Source organism: Pteropus alecto, unplaced genomic scaffold (genome assembly GCF_000325575.1).
Source record: "Pteropus alecto unplaced genomic scaffold, ASM32557v1 scaffold39, whole genome shotgun sequence".
In the NCBI taxonomy this organism is placed as follows: domain Eukaryota; kingdom Metazoa; phylum Chordata; class Mammalia; order Chiroptera; family Pteropodidae; genus Pteropus; species Pteropus alecto.
Window position 1 is genome coordinate 5563127 of NW_006443568.1, and position 18084 is coordinate 5581210.

Here is an 18084-nt window from a genome sequence, read left to right on the forward strand (position 1 = left end):
TAAAACAATTCAAAAAGTATATATTATGATAAATAATGCTTCTGGCCTTCGGTTCCAGTCCCCTCCACCCCGACACAACCACTCTTACCTCTTCGTAATTTCCCAGAAAGTCTGTAGGTATGAAAGCATATATAGTGCTCACAAATGTTTCTGTATATGCTGTTATATACCTTGCTTTTTTAGTCTCAGCCATCTTTCCATAACAGTTCATATAAATATTTTATTCTTTTTGACCTCCGCAGAGTTTTCCATTTAAGAATGGATATTGCATTACATGCATTTTGGTTTTTGATTCATTTAGGTAGATGTTAGCAGTAGAGTTACTGACACTGGACATTTAAACTCTAACATACTCTAAAGTTTTAAGTATTCTCTTATATTATTGGCAGTGCACTATCTTAGTTGGTGTAGGCCTCTGCTTGCTTGCTCTTTTCCAGCCCCCTCTTTCTTTATTCTTTGTCTTTTCTCCCTTCTCTTCCTCCTCCTCCTTTAATAAAAGGATTTCTCTGTCACAGCCTTTTATAATCCTTCAGTGAAGTTATATTCTTTTGTTAAAAATGGAAATGTTGCCTAGGAAATGGAAATGCCCCAAATGCAACATTTTAAAAGTTAGGTTTTATAAAAGATAAAGGGTGGAGAGAAAATTTGGATACGTATTTGAATTTGACATCTATTATCTGTCAAGTAAACCAGCCTCTTGCATCACCTGGTAAATTAAAATAAAAATCAATTTTTACTTCAGAGGTTAGAGCAGAATTAATGCCAGAGAGAACTTTAGAAGAAAGAGTTTTGTTTTTTTTTTTTTTTTTTTTGGTGTAAGGTTGTACAGGTGCTGAGTTTATGCTGAAATATTTGCCTCTGTAACTTTTGAGTACTTTACAGCTGTGGTAGGTTGTTTATGATTTTTTTTTACAGACTTTGCTTTGCATTCTTATGGACGTCACAGAAATTGACATTAGTTTATCTGAATTGACAGGTGCAAGAACATTTAACTGTTGATGTGTAGTTGAACTCTTGGGGGAGGGGAAGAAACAGAAGCTTGCTTTTATCGTGTATCTGTTAACATTGATAGAACATACCGTTTCGTTTGGCAGAACTTCTTTTGCTGGGATTCTCAGTATGGTGTTAAGAATTGAAGATCTGGTAATGAATTGTCCTTATTCCTGGAAGTGATCCTTCCATAATCAGCTTGGAGGAATAAGATGAGGTAAAGCTTGTTCTGTTTGCTGAGCAGACAAACACTGGAGACCAGGTAGAAAACTTAATGTTAGAGCTGTAACCTTTTAAGCTTGGCCATCACTACAATGCAGGTCTTTCAGTGCCTTTACTCAGCTGACACACATATTAGCTGTGATAACATCATTTAACCAAATTCAAACAGGTTAGAATTTCCTTGTGTTTTGCACTGCACTGCATGCAAAACCATTGTTCTTTGAGTAGTTACTTTAATAATCTTCTCTCCCCTTAGTATAAGGTCACGGAGTTGCAGATGAACCTCCAAGCAAATATTTGAATAAAAGTTACACTTACATGAAAAAGATTATGACTTGAAAAATATGTGGATACCTCTGTTAGTCAAAATTGAAGGAAAAATAAGTAGGGAGTTCAGAGACCTGGGCTCTTGTCCTTGATCTGCTACTAATAGTGTGGTCTTAGTTAAGTCATTTTAACTTCTCTGGATCCCAAACATTTTTTTTTTTTTTAAAGGTCAGAGTAGTTGATCTCCTAGCTTTAAAATTCCTTGACTGTACAGGGAGTACTCTATGAAGTGTGTAATCTAAGGTGGCTGTATTTTGTGCTTACAGTTCAAATTATGAGTTAGGGGAAGGATGGTGGTATGTATTTTTGTTTTCTTTACTTTAAATGTAGAACTTTTGTGTTTTTATTGTAGTAGGTAACTCATTCTGCTGAGATATTGAAGTTCTTAGAATGCCAATTTGAATTTATCTGTCTTTCATATTTTAGGAATGTTTTAGTTTTGTATTTGTATCCATGGTAATAATATCACAAGTATGTAACTTATGAAAACAAATGCCATAAGAATATCATAAAAAGAAAACTTGAGGATAGATGAATAGGTTAGAAAGTTTGTAAGCCTAGGTTCTACCTAATCTATATTTAGTTTCTTCCTGAATATGGATCCATAGTCATTATCTTTCATGTCTTTTTCTGACTGGTCACAATTATCTTTTATAGAGACTTCTAATTAAGCGTTTATTGGTGGCTTAAGGAAGAGGCAAGTGAAAGAACTTAGACCTTGTCCCTATTTCCAGAGGAACTGTGATTATGTTGACACTCTAACCAGCTTTAAAGATTACTGTGTTTCAAAGCAGCAGGCCTAAAATAATATTAAAATTCTGCCACTTCTTTTTCTTGCCTTGTTTTTTGGTAAGGATTAATATTTGAGTAGGAGAATGCTGTGTGCATCATTGACCTTTGGGTGTTCCTGTACTTCTGAGGTAGTAATGTGAGAAATAGTGAAAAGGTAAACTGGATTAGAAAATGAGGATGGTATTTACACATTAGTTGAGTCAGCTGGCATTATGGTACATTGGAAAAACCACAGAACTAACAGAAGACTTGGGTTTGAATTTGGGGTCAGCTAATTCATTTACCTTAGACAAGTCACTTCACTTTTCTGATCCTCTTTCCTCATTCCTTGTAGGTAGTAACAACTACTCCGAGTTGCGAGGAAAACTCCAAGTTTTTGAAGGAAGTATTTTATGGATTAGTATTCTAACTGGGGGCCAACACATATATTTTGGATAGAAAGAATTAAATCCTCAAAGTGGAACTTTTGTAAATATCCTCTATCCATTTATAGGTACCTTATTTTAGGCAAAAAGTATATGTGAAGGACTTAACTATCAAAGCAGAAAAATGAGATCAGTGTGAACTTTATGAATAGTTCATGGAGGGCAGATTTTCTTAAGGATCTTTTAATCATTTGAAAATGACTTGAGTTAGAAATAATCTTATTAACACAGAAACTTTGCTTGTTGGATCCATCCCATTTTGAAAAAAGAAATATATACTTGACTTTTGAATCTCTGGCTTTTAGAACTCTTGGTATATACACTTTTATCCTATTCTTTATAGATGGCAATAATTTAGAATTGGTGTGACATTTCAAATGGCTTTGGGCTCATAAGAATGTATTCTTGCTTTTGGGCGTTGTGTTTATGATGCTTTCAACCTCCAGTTCACTTTACTCATGCTTTTCTCTTCCAGGTTTTTCGTTGGAATATACGTTGCACATTTATGGCGATTCTGAGTGTGAGGGCAGACTTCTGCCAGGCTCAGCACAGTGTTTTTGCTGACAAGTGAGCTTGGGGGTTCTATGTGCCATAATTAACATTGCCTTGAAGACTCTGGACACCGAGACTGGCCTCAAATAGTTGGCTTTTTTTTTAAATTTTTTTATTGCAAGCATATTTCTTTTAATGACTCCAGTAAAATTAAGCATCAAGTAAACAAAAGTGGAAAGTGACCTAAACTTTTAACTTGTTTCACTAGTGCCTAAATGTAGTAAAGGCTGCTTAAGTTTTGTATGTAGTTGGATTTTTTTGGAGTCCGAAGGTATCCATCTGCAGACATTGAGGCCCAAATTGATTTGGATTCAAGTGGATTCTAAGTACTTCTGCTTATCTTGAAGAGAGAAGCTTCTTAAAGAATAAACAAGTTGAATAGAGAAAACAGATTGATAATAGGCATTTTAGTGGTCTTTTTAATGTTTTCTGCTGTGAAACATTTCAAGATTTATTGATTTTTTTTTTTCATTTTCCCCATCACACACACGCACGCTCACACTTTTTATTTGCCATAATGAACCGCCCAGCCCCTGTGGAGATCTCCTATGAGAACATGCGTTTTCTGATAACTCATAACCCTACCAATGCTACCCTCAACAAGTTCACCGAGGTAAGATTGTAGCATGGTCTACTTTTTGGATTGATTTATAGGTAAAATTCCATTAAAAATTAACACCATTAATACTGTATACTTGAAACTAATAAAAAAAATTAACACCATTATAAAGAAATCTCTTATTACAAAGCCTTTTATTTCTGTGATTGGAGTATGAATGGTCATCCTGCTAATCTGTTTGAATTGGGTTGGATTAGTTATAAGATTTTTAAAAGAACAATTGTGGAATTTGGGGAAACTTTAGAGATTATTTAATAATATGCTTTTTCTTACATTCTTTCTACATTATCAGCAGTTATTTGGTCACCCTTTCAATAATAAAAATAATTAACATTTATTGAACATTTTGTACCCAGCACTAAAATAAGCAATTTTATGCATTATGTCATTTACTCCTCACCATAACCCTATAAGATAGAGATAGCATTATTATCTCCCTTTTACAGATGAGGAAACTGAGGTTCAGAGTGATTTAGTAATTTGCCTGAAGGTGTGCAGTACGTGGTAGAACTATCTCTGACACTAAAACCAATGAATATCTTGAATATTCTAATCCCTTTTTATGAAAAGCTATCCCAGAACTACTTAGCAATAGTAACCATCATATACAAGAGTCCAGAAACTTAAGAAATGGAAAATATTATAGGTAGCATTTTAAATCTCATATCCTTTATTTTTTCTATTGGAAGTGAAAGAGAAACTTTGTTCTTCATTCAACAAATATTTGAATGTAAGGTTTTTAATCATTTTCTCGTTGTTCAGTTTGAATGTGATTTCTGTTGATGTATTTTATGCAGTAGACTTAGGTGGATGAACTCCTAGGGATTCTAAATCTACCTCTCTCATTTTACAGATGGCAAAACCAAATTTAAAAGAGGTTTTGATTTGCTCGAGGTCACAAATATTTGCCATAAGAAATTTGACCATAACCTTTCAATGGCTACTATGAAGTTCCTTTAAATGAGATTTTATTTGTATTTTGAAACTTCTTAAAATACTTGGCTCAATATTATACTAAGAACTTTCCTGAGTATGCTTTATAAGAAGGCCTTTCTGTGAAAAATAAAGTCCTTTAGCAATCAAAATAACTTTACTCTTTAGTTAACCAAATGATGGATACTTCTTATAGGATATCACTGTTCCTGCTTATTTATACTTATAAGTCCTTGAGCTTCTTAACTTTGTGTACACAGTGTACAAGTTGATTTCTAGGTCTGTGTGCCCTTAGGTTCAGTCACCTTTAAGCCTGGCTGAATTATGTGATACTATTTTCAGCCTGTGGATTCCTTAGCCGTGGATTCCAAAAGTGGCAGAGGCTACTCTCCTCCTGCAACTATAAAAAGATGTTGGTGGCCCTTTGAAGATAGGTGGTCACTATTAGGCATTACTGTAGGAGAGTTTTTAAAGGAGCAAGGCTTCTGGCTGTAGTTGTTTGTATGTTAGTTGGCTTTGTAATATAATATCACTTTTTAATCTTAATTTCAAAATAACTTGTGTTTCTTTAAGTAAAAGAAAAGCAGTAAGTACTTACTACATAAAAGTCAGAAGATGTAGATAAGCAAAAGACAATTTAAAAATACTTAACTGTTAATGCCTGGCTTCTAGATTTTTTTTCTCTGTATATATGCATATATTTATAAATAATCATACAGATAAAATCACAGTGTATATTTTAAAAAATCTTCCCCTGACCTCCTTAGTATTATTTTTACAGCTGTCATAGTATTCTGTATGGATGTGTCATGCTTTCTCTAATCATTCCCCTGTTTTGGGACCATTAATGTTGTTTCCAGCTTTTTACCATTCAGATAGCCTGTGCTGAACATGCTGGCATCTAGTTCTTTGTGTCTATCTTTATTATTTTGTTAGTAAAAATTCCCAGAAGTAGAATTTCTAGGTCAAAGTATATGTGTGCTTGTAAAGTTTTTGTGTTATGCTACTAAATTGGCCTTCATAAAAGTGAGTCTTATTGATGCTTCCACTTCAGAGTGCAAGAGTGTCCATTGTATGTATATATTGCCACAATGAGAATGATTTTGATCTTTGTTGAAGAATGATGTCTCATGGTTTCAGTATGTAATAGTACATTTTTAAAATTTTGGTTACAGATTCTAAAAGCAACTTTTTTAATATTTTTCTTTAAAGGAACTTAAGAAGTATGGAGTGACAACTTTGGTTCGAGTTTGTGATGCTACATATGATAAAGCTCCAGTTGAAAAAGAAGGAATCCACGTTCTAGTGAGTGTGTAGTGTTTTTTCACTACAAGTTATCCCATTCAAACAGATATTTTCAAAAATTGGCACATAGGTTGCATTTTGAGTTTACGCTAGGAGATACAATGTTCATAGCAACCTTTAAATTTCTTTGGCTTGGCAGTTTTGTTCATTCTTGCCCTTAAAGTTTATACTTGCAGAGTATTTTCAACAAATAAAAAGTAAAATGTGAACACTTATTTTAAGAAAATGGAAATTTGCATTTTGTTTTTTCTAGGAAATTGATGAAATATTTAGCTTTTTGTTTCTAGGCTACTGGTTTGAATCTAACTGAAAGTAATTTCTGTCAGGCATTCATAAGTCACATGGAGATACTCTCTCTTACTTTCTTTGCAAGTACAAATTAGTTACTTAATATTTTGTGATTAACTTGTAGAGGACAAAAAGGTGGGAAGAGGATAAGGGAGAGGGAGAAGACATCTTGTTCCAGAGTTATCAGCATAGTTTCTGATACTTTTTGATAGGTTCCTAAGAAGCTTTTGTGTGATTATACTTCCTTCATAGTTCAGTTTGAGCATAAGCTGATTGGAATTATTTTAAATTCTTTCCTAGCCCCTGTATATGCAATTTTGCTACCAAAACAGGAGCCTCAGATTAGGTAAAATTTTATACCTTCTTCCCTAAATAGTTGTCTAAGTTGCAGGACCACAGAATAAAATGACCTTGTAGTTGTAGAGCTATTTGACTTAATTATGGGAAGGCAGTATAGTAGGAAGAGAATGAGATTTTTTTAAGTAGTTGGTTAGGAAGAAAATAATAAGATATTGGTATAAGGTTATGTTCCTACTTTTTATTGAGAGGTAGTTCTAGAGTTTTTACTGCATTGATCAGTAGTTGGACAGACAGTTCATGCAAAGAAAATAAATGTGCTATTGATAAGGCAATCATCTCCTATCTAATTCATAAAATTTCCTCACCTCTCTTTTGGTGAAATGCAATAACTAAATAGCCAAGCATTATGTTTTTTAAAAATGTATTTGAATAGTATGGAGTGGTAGTAATTTGCTTGCATTCCCATTTCTAAATGACTTTAAGGTCTCCTGGATGGAAATCACCGGGGATAAGTATAAACATGTGTTAAATGGAGCCTTGTGTTAAAAAAAAAAAAATTTTTTTAACTTTCAAAACTGAGCTGAATATAAGTTCTTTTTCCTGTGAGTGCAGTGGTCCCCCTTATCCGCAGATTTGCTTTCCGCGGTTTCAGTTACCTTGTGGTCAAAACATAGCCTTAAATTATTAAATGGAAAATTCCAAAAATAAACAGTTTTTAAATTTTAAATTGTGCGCTGTCCTGGGTTTGTGATGAAATCTCACTTTTTCCCGCCTGGTATGTGAATCCTTCCTTTGTCCAGTATATCTACACTGTATGTGCTACCCACTTAGTAACTGCCTGTTATCAGATAGACTGTTGTGGTATCACAGTGCTTATGTTCAGGTAACCCTTAGTTTACTTAATAATGGCCCCAAAGTGCAAGAGTAGTGATACTGGCAGTTTAAATATGCCAAAGAGAAACTGGAAAATGCTTCCTTTGAGTGAAAAGGTAGAAGTTCTTTACTTAAGGAAAGGAAAAATATCATGCTAAGATTGCTAAGATCATCGTAAAAATGAGTCTATCTGTGAAATTGTGAAGAAGGAAAAAGAAACTTTTTTCTTTTGCTAGTTTTGCTATTTTGCCTCAGACTGCAAAAGTTACTGCTACAGCGCGTGAAAAGTGCTTAGTTAAGATGGAAAAGGCGTTAAATTTGTAGGTGGAAGACATGAACAGAAAACATATTCCAATAGATAGCAACGTGTTGTGCCAGAAAGCATTGAGCTTACACGAACACTTCAGCAAGGGATCCCCTGAAACAAGTAACACCAAGCCATTTACTGCAAGTAAGAGATGACTATACAGATTCAGGAATAGGTTTAGATTGTAAAATATAAAAATTACTGGAGAGAGACACCACATTCACATAACTTTTATTACATTATATTACAATTGTTCTATTTTATTATTGTTAATCTCCTACTGTGCCTAATTTATAAATTAAACTTTAACAAAGATATGTATGTATAGGAAAAAACAGTGTATAATAGGGTTCAGTACTGTCTGCAGTTTTATGCATCCACTGGGGGTCTTGGAAGCCCCACGGATAAAGGAGGACTACTATATGTTCTCTAGTGGGTAGATGAGAAATCAGTTTGTTTTGACAGATGGCAAGGTGAGAAAATGAACTGTAGATTAACTGTAGTCTGTTTGAATCAGTAATGTTGATGAAATAGAAATAAACTAAAGAACTTGAACTAGTTTGTAGAAGATAATGGTAGGTCTGGGATTTATTCCAGGCTTTTAAATCTGGGCTTTTGTTTTGTTTTGTTTTAAATAGCTGTGATCAGATAAAATTAAAGGGCTAACTTAAGCTTGAAAAAACAAGGACACTTAAAATTAAGCTTGGAATTTCTTTCCTTTCTCCAGACAGATTTTAAGATAGATTGTTAATTTACTTTTGCTAAGTGAAGAGGGTTCAGGACACTTTATAAGAGAATATCTCCCAAATAAGATCTTTCAATCCTTTGATCAATGCTCTTGCAAATTAGAGGCACATTGGAAAAGACTAATGGTTGTTTCAGTTATGTCAGTTTGAAGTCAGATGCTTCTAAATTATTACTTTAATGATTTTTTTTGATAGAATCTGCTTATTTGAGTAAGTGAAGCATGTTTTATGTTATTATTTCTTAACTAGGTGCATTTTAGGGAATATAGAGGAAGTAAACACTTAACTAAGGAACTTACTGCTGTTTATAGTTAAACTCTTTAGTGACATTTATAATGATAACTCTGACAGCCCTTTAATTATGGGATGTAATTGACAAACATAATGTACCATCATGGCTAATGGGCCACATGAAGTGTTACAGTGGTGCCGATAATGAGTGGAGAATCAGTTTAATGCTCTGTCACTTTTCTCTTTTTCCTTCTCTAATATCTTAAAGTGTCCTTATCCAATCTCATTGGAATAATTTTATATTTTAAAAAAAAATTCCCAGTGTTTTGCATTTCTGTCCTTGAAGCTAGATGGAAGAGAGAATATGTAAAATGTGTGTCCCCTTTCCCCTTTCTTCAAAGCTGATTTGTTGTTGGTTTCTTAGGACCTACTTAGCAAGGAAGATAAACCCCTGCATATATTGTGAAGGCACATGGAGTTCATCTTAATTAAAAGAACAACCCAAACTGATGAATATAAAAAGAGAAAGGAATACTTGAGAAAAAGGTCCCTATTTGTTCGATACACTGTCATGTGTCACTTTGCTTGTTAAATGTGATATGTATAACTTAAGCAGAGCTTTAAAAATATTTGCTGCTTGGCTTTTTTTTTTTTTTAATCACAAAGGTGATCGTATGTTTCTGTTATGATACGCTAACTATTGGAGACTTTGTATCAGAGAGCCTTTCTCTAAAGAAAAGACATTATATCTTAGAATTATTTGGGGGATAATCCTCAAAAATACTTGTAGAGACCAGTAAGATACCAGTGGGTATGCTTCTTTGCTAGAGTGGACTTTTAAATCATATTGACATGTATTATATCTTTTATTACTTTGTCTTGGCTTTAATTACAATTTTCTCTATTATGTCTAATTACCTCTCTGTTCACATAAAATATTTGAGAAACGCTTAATTTCTTATCACTGATAAGAGATTTCCACAGAATAAAATTAGACTGACTGCACTTCATTGAGAAAAGCTAAGTTATTTGGCACACGTGAATTTCGATCTTGGATCATTTTTAGCAGTGGAGAAAATATCAGTGTAATGTAAAAGATGTTTTTCTTTCCAGGATTGGCCATTTGATGATGGAGCACCACCCCCTAATCAGATAGTGGACGATTGGCTAAACCTATTAAAAACTAAATTTCGTGAAGAGCCAGGTTGCTGTGTTGCAGTGCATTGTGTTGCAGGATTGGGAAGGTATGCTCTTACCCTTTTGAATGTGAATTCATTATAAAAAATTTCACTTTGATAGAAATTTGCATTTATTTCAGTAAATATTAAATTGCCTAAGACGAAAGGAAACGAGAACAAAAGCTGGTGTATGATTTCTCAGAGCTGCTTTTTATATTTCATTAGTTGTCTGATTTGATGCCATACTAAATTTAGTAGGTGATGGTTCCCAATTTGTTTTGAAACTGACAATATAATTATCTTATCTTTGAGCTAAAAATACAGTCTTAATTCAGTATGTTTTCTTTTTCTCCCCATTTCAAGTAATCAGAGGTTTAGGTCTTTGAATGGGCAACAAAATTAAAATAATGTTAGAGTTTGAAGAATCTATACATGGTTAATTTTGAGATGAATGGGAAGTTAATAGGTGGAGAGCAGATGGCTGAACTTTAAACTCCTGAAAGGAGATGTATGGAGAATGAAAATTAACTTCGATTTTAAAAGCTTTTTCTTTGAATATTGCATGGAGTGGTATAGCAACATTCTCATCAACAGCAGATTAAATATCAGTGTATGATGTGTACTTTTACTCAAAACATTAGTGCAGGTTGCTGTTGCCTCAGGGTGGTGGTGACTTAGGCTGTTAACCTCTGCTCAGCCCTTTCGTTTGCTATTTTCTTCTTTTGCAGTTTAGTACAGTTTCTTCTTCAAGTTCAGAAGTTTCAGTCCTTATCCTGAAGGGCAAAAGTGGTGTTCTAACTTGACTTGGGACAATTTTATAACTAGTAGCTATTTCAGTTAGGTAGTCCAAAGTTGGTGCCCTCTAATGGACTTTTTGTTTTCTTTTATCATTTCCTTTGTTACATTTTAAAAAGAATACAGAGGCTGTTTCTAATTACCAATTCTCTGACACAAAGGATTTTGTTGAAGTCTAGCAAGTTTTTAGTATTTGATAAGTAAATCGAATCAAAATTGATTCATAATGAAAATTCTGAGACATTTAAGGTAGATAGTACATTTCATCATTTATTTTACTGTGATAATCATTAAAGACCAATGAAGAATTTTTGTTGACGTATATAATGATGCGAACATTTGAGATATAATGTGGTGATGTTTTAAAGAGTAACCCTCTCTTAATAAAGGTTTAGAATTTAGTGCTTTGCTGAAAATAGATAATACCATGGAAGCTATAATGATACTGATATTTTTACTATATAGGATGGTATCAGATATTTTAGTACATATACAGGAAAAAGGGAAGTTCAAGCTTTGCATTGTTTTGGTAATAAGTAATCTTAGGTTTTAAAAAATCTTATAATTTCAAACACATGTGAGTATTTACAAATGAGTTTCTCTCTGCAGGGCACCTGTGCTGGTTGCACTTGCTTTGATTGAATGTGGAATGAAGTACGAAGATGCAGTTCAGTTTATAAGACAGTGAGTATGAAGTTTTATTTTCAGAAACACATAAAGCAAGATCATAAAAGAGGAAGGATTTATGGAAAATATCCATTTGTAGTATGGAATAATTTGCCATCTTTGGCCTAAAATAATGTTTTTTCAAAGATATCAAAAAGAGCAAATGATAAAGAGACTCATAATGCTACTGGCTCCCAGATTTAAAGATTTTTCAATTTAGGTGGCAAATTTGGCCATTGTAGAATATGTCCAGTATATGACTTGAATATCTAGAAATCTTTAAAATGAATAGCTAGATAGTAGTCTCAGTGATCTTGTGTCTCTTTCAGTGGATGTCTGACATACCTTAAAAATGCAACTCGCTATAACAGAGGTAAGGCAGAATCTGTAGAGGAGCAATTAATCACCTAGGAGTCTTAAGTGACTTGTTCAGGCATAAAATCAGGATGGCAGTGCCCCGACTGATCTTGGCATCAGTTTGGAATAATGGGCCATGCTATTTTGCTGTCCAGAATTCTTTGGCTATTTTCTTACCCTTTCCCCCTTTTCTTTAAAAATTAGAAAAGAAAAAAATATTTGTGACAGAGTGCATGAAATGAATGGTAACAGCTCTAGGAAGGTAACATATTTCAAGGAATGCCATCTGTGCTGCTGCTTCATATAAATACTTGCTCATGCATCCTAAATACTTGCTACCAATTCTAATCTGAAGAATATATTAATCTAATTAGGAAGAGTATAGTCAAATGTTTCTGGATGAACCATTCTTATCTTTATTAAATGATTAATAGACATAAGAGTCAGCAAAGAAATTTTGTCTATTCTAGGAAGGCACAGAAAGTTTGTGTTTCAACTTAAGAAGGGATGTTGTATGGGAAATATGCTGGTTTTCAGCTGTGTGGAGTTAGAAAGGCCTTAGGTCATATATCATATATTTCAGTGAATTAGACAGTTCTTTTTGTACATGATAAAGTTTGCCATTCTTATATTTTCAGAAAAAGAAGGGGAGCATTCAATTCCAAACAGCTGCTTTACCTGGAGAAATACCGACCTAAGATGCGATTACGCTTCAGAGATACCAATGGGCATTGCTGTGTTCAGTAGAAAGAAATATAAACGAAGGCTGACTTGATTGTGGCATTTAGAGGGAACTCTTGGTACCTGGAAATGTGAATCTGGAATCTTGACTGTGTCATCAAAGTAGTGATGGATTTAGTACTCCTCAAACCACTCTCCTCATGATTGGAAAAAAGTAAACAAAAAAGAAATCCCTCTATAACATGAATAAAATGTTTAAGAAAAGAAAAAGAGAAAGAAAAAGGGATTAATTCAGTGAAGGATAATTTTGCTTCTAGTGTTGGAGTTTGAATTTCTGCCAGGATTGAATTATTTCAAAATCTCCTGTCTTTTTTAACTTTTTCAAAATAGGTCTCTAAGGAAAACCAGCAGAACATTAGCCTGCGCAGAACCATCTGTTTGGGGAGCACGTTCTTCCATTATGCTTGGCACATAGATCTCCCTGTTGTGCGATTTCTTTCTTTCCTTTTTTTTGGGTGGGGGGGTGAGTTGGTGGGGGGGTATATTTTTCCTCTCTTCTCTTCTTTTCCCTGTCCCTCTTTTTTTCCCTGATACAAATTGTAGATGGAATAGGAGAGGTCTTTGTTGCTGTAGATGTGCGTGCAGTCTGGCAGCCTTAAGCCCACCTGGGCACTTTTAGGGGAGGAAAAAAAAAAAAAACCACGAAAAAAACAGTGGCATATATATTATATGATCCAGGTGGTTTTTAGTCTTTATTGATGATGGGGTGTTCATGTTAGTTTCTTAAAAACTATTCAGCATTAGGCAAAGTAGCCAAGAGCCTTTTGTTTGGGTTTTTGTTTTGATAAATTAGTGGGGAAGTGGCATTTTAAGATGAGTCTTTTTTTTTCCAAAGAACTTAGCTGAGAGTCGAATTCTTCTCTTTTTCCAACCAATGAAGCTAAGTGGGTATCTCAGAAGCTTTTTTCTGAAGGGGAGTACTCCAGGCCATCACTAAAGATGTATCCAGGCAGAGTTAGCACACTTTCTATACCTTGTAGAATTGTGGGCTGTAGCATTACTCTGATTTTCTGTCTAATGTTGTCAGAGAGTGCTGGTAGTTTAAAATTTTTATTTTAGGATTTATTTGTACTCTGAATTTTCAAGAACAGTCAGAGGAGTAGCAGCAAAGACACAATATTTTGGACTTGAGAAATGCCCATGATGGGCATTTTCCAAACTGCCCCCTATATGTACAGTTCAGTTTAACCACTGATTGCCTTGTTACTTTCTTACTAGGTTCTTTATGAGATTGAAAAAAAGTACGCTGGTTCAAAACCAACAATGCCTAGTGAGTATGTGTCCACAGGCCCTAACAGGATAGGAGAGAGACATAGAGCAGCCCAATGAGTAGCAAAGGGACTGTGTTAGTGAAATTGGTGTAGTGTCATTTTTGCTGAATCTTTGTGGGGTTCAGTATGCTGATCTAGAAAAATGGTCTTTCTGCTCTTTTGCAGAAGGCAGTTGTGGCTGGGCTGCGTCAACAAAGCAAGTTGAAGGACCGTCAGGGGCTCTTGTATTCTTTATCTAAATTTCACAAACTTTATAGTGCTCTGCTTCTAAGGATTTGAATAAAGGCTTAGGGTCATCTTGTCCTGCTGGAATTTGCTGTGCAGAGCCATAAACTTCCCATTTTATTAGGATCAGCTAGGCCAGTAGGAATGGACCGGGACCTTGTCTCACTGATGATACCTCAGACGTTGGCTGGCTGTGTGAACTGCATATCTCTTATGCCGGAGTTGTTTTGCTTTTTAACTAAATGAAAATCTGTAGATTCTCTCCTCCCCATCCCAGAAAACAAAACAAAATAATGCTTTTTGAAATTGTTTCTAGGATTTTAACGTGAAAAATGATGGTACTGTCTGTCCAAAATTCTTTATATCAGAACATGACAATAGATTTCTTTAACATAGACTCAAGATCAAAACAGCATATCTTTTAAGCTCATAGACTGTTGATTCCAAGGATTTCGATCAATACCATAACAAACCTTTTTCCTTTGACATGGCTTTAATTTTTGTTGTTTGGGTGGAGGGAGAGAGAGACAAAGAGACAGAGAAAGAATGCGTGTGTGCTCGCGCACGCGTGTGTGCAGTGTCCACCAGTATCAGTGCCTGCCTGAGTTAGGAAAATACATTCCTGGTTCTGTATGAGAAGAGTAATAAAGCAACATGAAACATTAGCCCTCATTTGTTTTAAATTACAGATTAATGTTAATTGTTCTCAGAACTGGATTTTCTTCCTCAAAATTAAACGTTTTTTTCTTTTGGATTTAATGAAGTATTGCTAGCCGAAGCCAGTTTGACATAGTGAGAGAGATGTCAGACTGATGAAAGGTGTGCAGCCTGATTTAAAACCAAACCCAGAACCCTTTTAAAAGAACAATAAACATATTTTACATGCTCTTTGTTTGTACCTTTGTTCTCTACCCCCAGGTTGGGTTTCATTTATGTCTCCATAGAAAATTTGGTATTTTCAAAGCCTGATTGGGGTCCTGCTAATTACTGCAAGGAGGTGAAATAATTAGAGTTTGGGAAGTTCAAAGATTTCATGCCATCCAGGTGTTCAATAAAGGCAAACTTAACTGTAGTTGGGATACATCTGGTACATTTTCAGGTTCAGTTCTTGGACACAACACTAGGAATTTAGCATGTGGTCTCATTCCAAAGGACTTACTTATGACAGGTTTTGATGAAGCGTTGTAACTTCATACTTGAACTCTTAAAAGAACAGTGAGGAAGGAGGATCTCTATATGTCATAGGATTGAGGGGTGGGGAATTTCCCCAAACCCTGGGTAAGCATTTATCCATCCATTCAGATAATACTGTGCTAAGGTACGAAAAATGAAAAGACGCTGATCCCACTTTGGAGGACCTCAGTTGTGGATTTCGATATGTAGACATAAAACAGTGAGTGGTTACAGTATTATGTGACATAATTCATTGATCCTCACTTATCTTAAATTTTCCACCTCATGTCCTTCATTACCTAGCTTAGGTTTTAGTGGACCATGGTTAGTTACAGTCACTCTCGGCTGCACAGTAAATTGCCTTGCCCCATCCCTTGCTTCATTATACGCACTTACCTGGCTCAACTCCATTTTTGGTTAAGTTCAGTATGCCCCCTTCTCTGCACTTGTGCCACTGAACTTGCTGACTCAGTCTCTATGTTTAGTTATGACCTCAAGCAGACATTAATACCATCTGGCAATCCTACATTTCTCTATCCCATTTACTCTTTCACTTACTTACCTTGAAAACTTTTAAATTTTAATACCTTCCCCATCCTCAGCTTATAGCCTTTTATTTAAAATTTAGAAAGGGAAATTTCTACAGGCTTCTACCATCACATCTGTGTACGCTCTCGTCTTTCCTCCAGTTACATATCGTCCTTGTCCTACTTAGGGCAAGCTCTTCCACTTGTGTACTAGATTCCATCCCTTACTCCAAGGGCCCAGATTTAGCCATTCTTCTGTTCATTCCCCTCTGCTAGATCATTCCCTTTAACCTATAAACATGCTATTATTTCTTCCATATTAAAAAGAAATCTTTGACCCATATACATCTTTTCAGATACCATCCCCTTTCTCTGCTCTTTATAGCAAAATTCAAGAGTTATCTACCTATACACTATTTTTCTCTTTTGAACCCAGTCCAGTGAGGATATTGACTCCACAGAAACTGCCTATGTAAAGATCATCAGAAACCTCCATGATACATAATCCAGTGGTCAATTCTCAATCCTTTATTTTGACATGTCAGCAGATGACACAGTGAATCACTCCTCTTTGAGATGTTTTATTTACTGTGTATGCAGAATAATGCCCTACTCCCCACTCAAAGATGTTCACATTCTTAATCTCTGGAATGTATAAATATATTATTTTACATGGCAAGAGGGACTTTGTAGCTGTGGATATGTCGAGGATCTTGAGATTATCCTAGGTTATCTGGGTGGAACTGATGTAATTGCATGAGTCATAAAAAACAATCTTTCCTGCGTCTGGTTAGAAGGTGTGACTAGGGAAGTATGGAGAGATGCAGTGTCACTGGCTTTGGTGGATAGAGGAAGGGGGGCCTCTAGAACCTGCAAAAACCAAGAATACATTTTCCCCTAGAGCCTCCAAAAAAATCCTGCCCACATTTTTATTTTAATCCCGTATGGGGCTTCTATAGAACTGTAGGATAATAAGTTGTTTCAAGTCACTTCTAAGTTTGTTTTAATTTATTACAGCAGCAATGGAAAACTAATACAGATTTTTGCCTTTTAGGACACATACTCGAGATTTTGCCTGGTTTAGCAGCCACACCTCAGTTTGAGTTTCAGGTTTCTTGTTAGCGCCTCCATTTATACTCTATTTACCTGGACTCTGGACTCCAGATTCATTATCCAATGCCTACTTGACATCTCTCATGTATGTTTCATAGTTCAAAGTTAACTTCAATTCCTGCTCAAATGTAACTTTGACCTTCCACAACCATTCTTTTAAAAATTGGCATGTTCTATTTCCCTGCCGTGCTTTAGTTTTCTCCATAGCACCACCATTTCACAGACTTTTTGTTTGTTTCTCCACAAACAGAATATAAGCTCCATAAGGGCACATTTTTAAAAAAAATTTTTTAGTCTTGTTTACAATTTCTTCACCTAGAATGATGCTTGGCATGTAGTAGGTGCTCAGTAAATAATGAGTGGGCACTAACGGGCATAGATAAATGATGGTGCTACGGAGAAGGGAGTAACTAAACTTGCCCCGGAACACATTACCAAGTTCCTCGGGGTCATATTTGATCTGGGCTTTGAAGTGTGAGGTAGAACATGTTGATGCACGAGAGCCCCTCACATTCACTAGGATAGCTGTAATAGAAAAGATGGACAATAATGAGTCTTGGTGAGGGCGTGGAGAAATTGGAATCCTCATACATTGCTGATGGCAAGGTAAAGTGGTACAGCTGTTTTTGAAAACAGTTTGTCAGTTTCTCAAAAAGTTAATTTTAGAGTTGCCATGTGACCCAGCAATTCCAGATATCCAATATCCAATTCTAGATTTATACCCGAGAGAATTGAAAATGTTAGCTGTGGCCTGGGGTGTGGATGGGAATAGGGAGTAGCTGCTAATGGGTCTGGGGTTTCTTTTAGGGGTGATGAAAATGTTCCAGGTATTAGATAATGGTGATGGTTACACGACAATAAATATACTAAATGCCATTGTACACTTAGAAAAAAGGTTTGATGTGGGGGAAGTAAATTTCAGGCAGAAAAATAAGACGGAGTAGAAGTATAAAAGAGCAAAATGTTCGGGAGAAGTGGCATAATTTGGTCTCTCTGGAGGGCATAGATTTGTGCCAGGTTTGTTCGTCTAGGTAGTGTACTAGACACTCCTTCCTTGTGCCTCCCTTTCCACCCCCAAGACAACAACTAATTGAGTCAGGGACGGACAGTTGGCCCAAAACTAACCAG

General features: G+C 35.3%; 1 protein-coding gene across 2 annotated transcripts; it reads left to right on the forward strand.

Annotated features, from left to right (window-relative positions):
* Positions 1-1094: 1094 nt before the first annotated feature.
* PTP4A2 (protein tyrosine phosphatase type IVA, member 2) lies at positions 1095-15029 on the forward strand. Of its 2 annotated transcripts, none has more exons than XM_006924306.3 (6): positions 1095-1207; positions 3232-3921; positions 6073-6165; positions 10024-10154; positions 11493-11567; positions 12545-15029. In XM_006924306.3, the coding sequence occupies exons 2-6, from the start codon at positions 3826-3828 to the stop codon at positions 12651-12653; spliced, it is 504 nt and encodes a 167-aa protein (XP_006924368.1). In that variant the 5' UTR covers positions 1095-1207; positions 3232-3825; the 3' UTR covers positions 12654-15029. The 2 variants fall into 2 exon arrangements, with proteins under 2 accessions (XP_006924368.1, XP_024897092.1); XM_025041324.1 differs by lacking the exon at positions 12545-15029 and adding an exon at positions 11879-11975.
* Positions 15030-18084: the final 3055 nt, after the last annotated feature.

Excerpts from the sequence above, each read along its gene's own strand:
- PTP4A2 (XM_006924306.3), top strand. The coding sequence starts at position 3,826 with ATGAACCGCCCAGCCCCTGTGGAGATCTCCTATGAGAACATGCGTTTT. Across the intron at positions 3,922-6,072 it reads CCCTCAACAAGTTCACCGAG|GAACTTAAGAAGTATGGAGT; the intron begins GTAAGATTGTAG and ends TTTTCTTTAAAG. Across the intron at positions 11,568-12,544 it reads GCAGTTCAGTTTATAAGACA|AAAAAGAAGGGGAGCATTCA; the intron begins GTGAGTATGAAG and ends TTATATTTTCAG.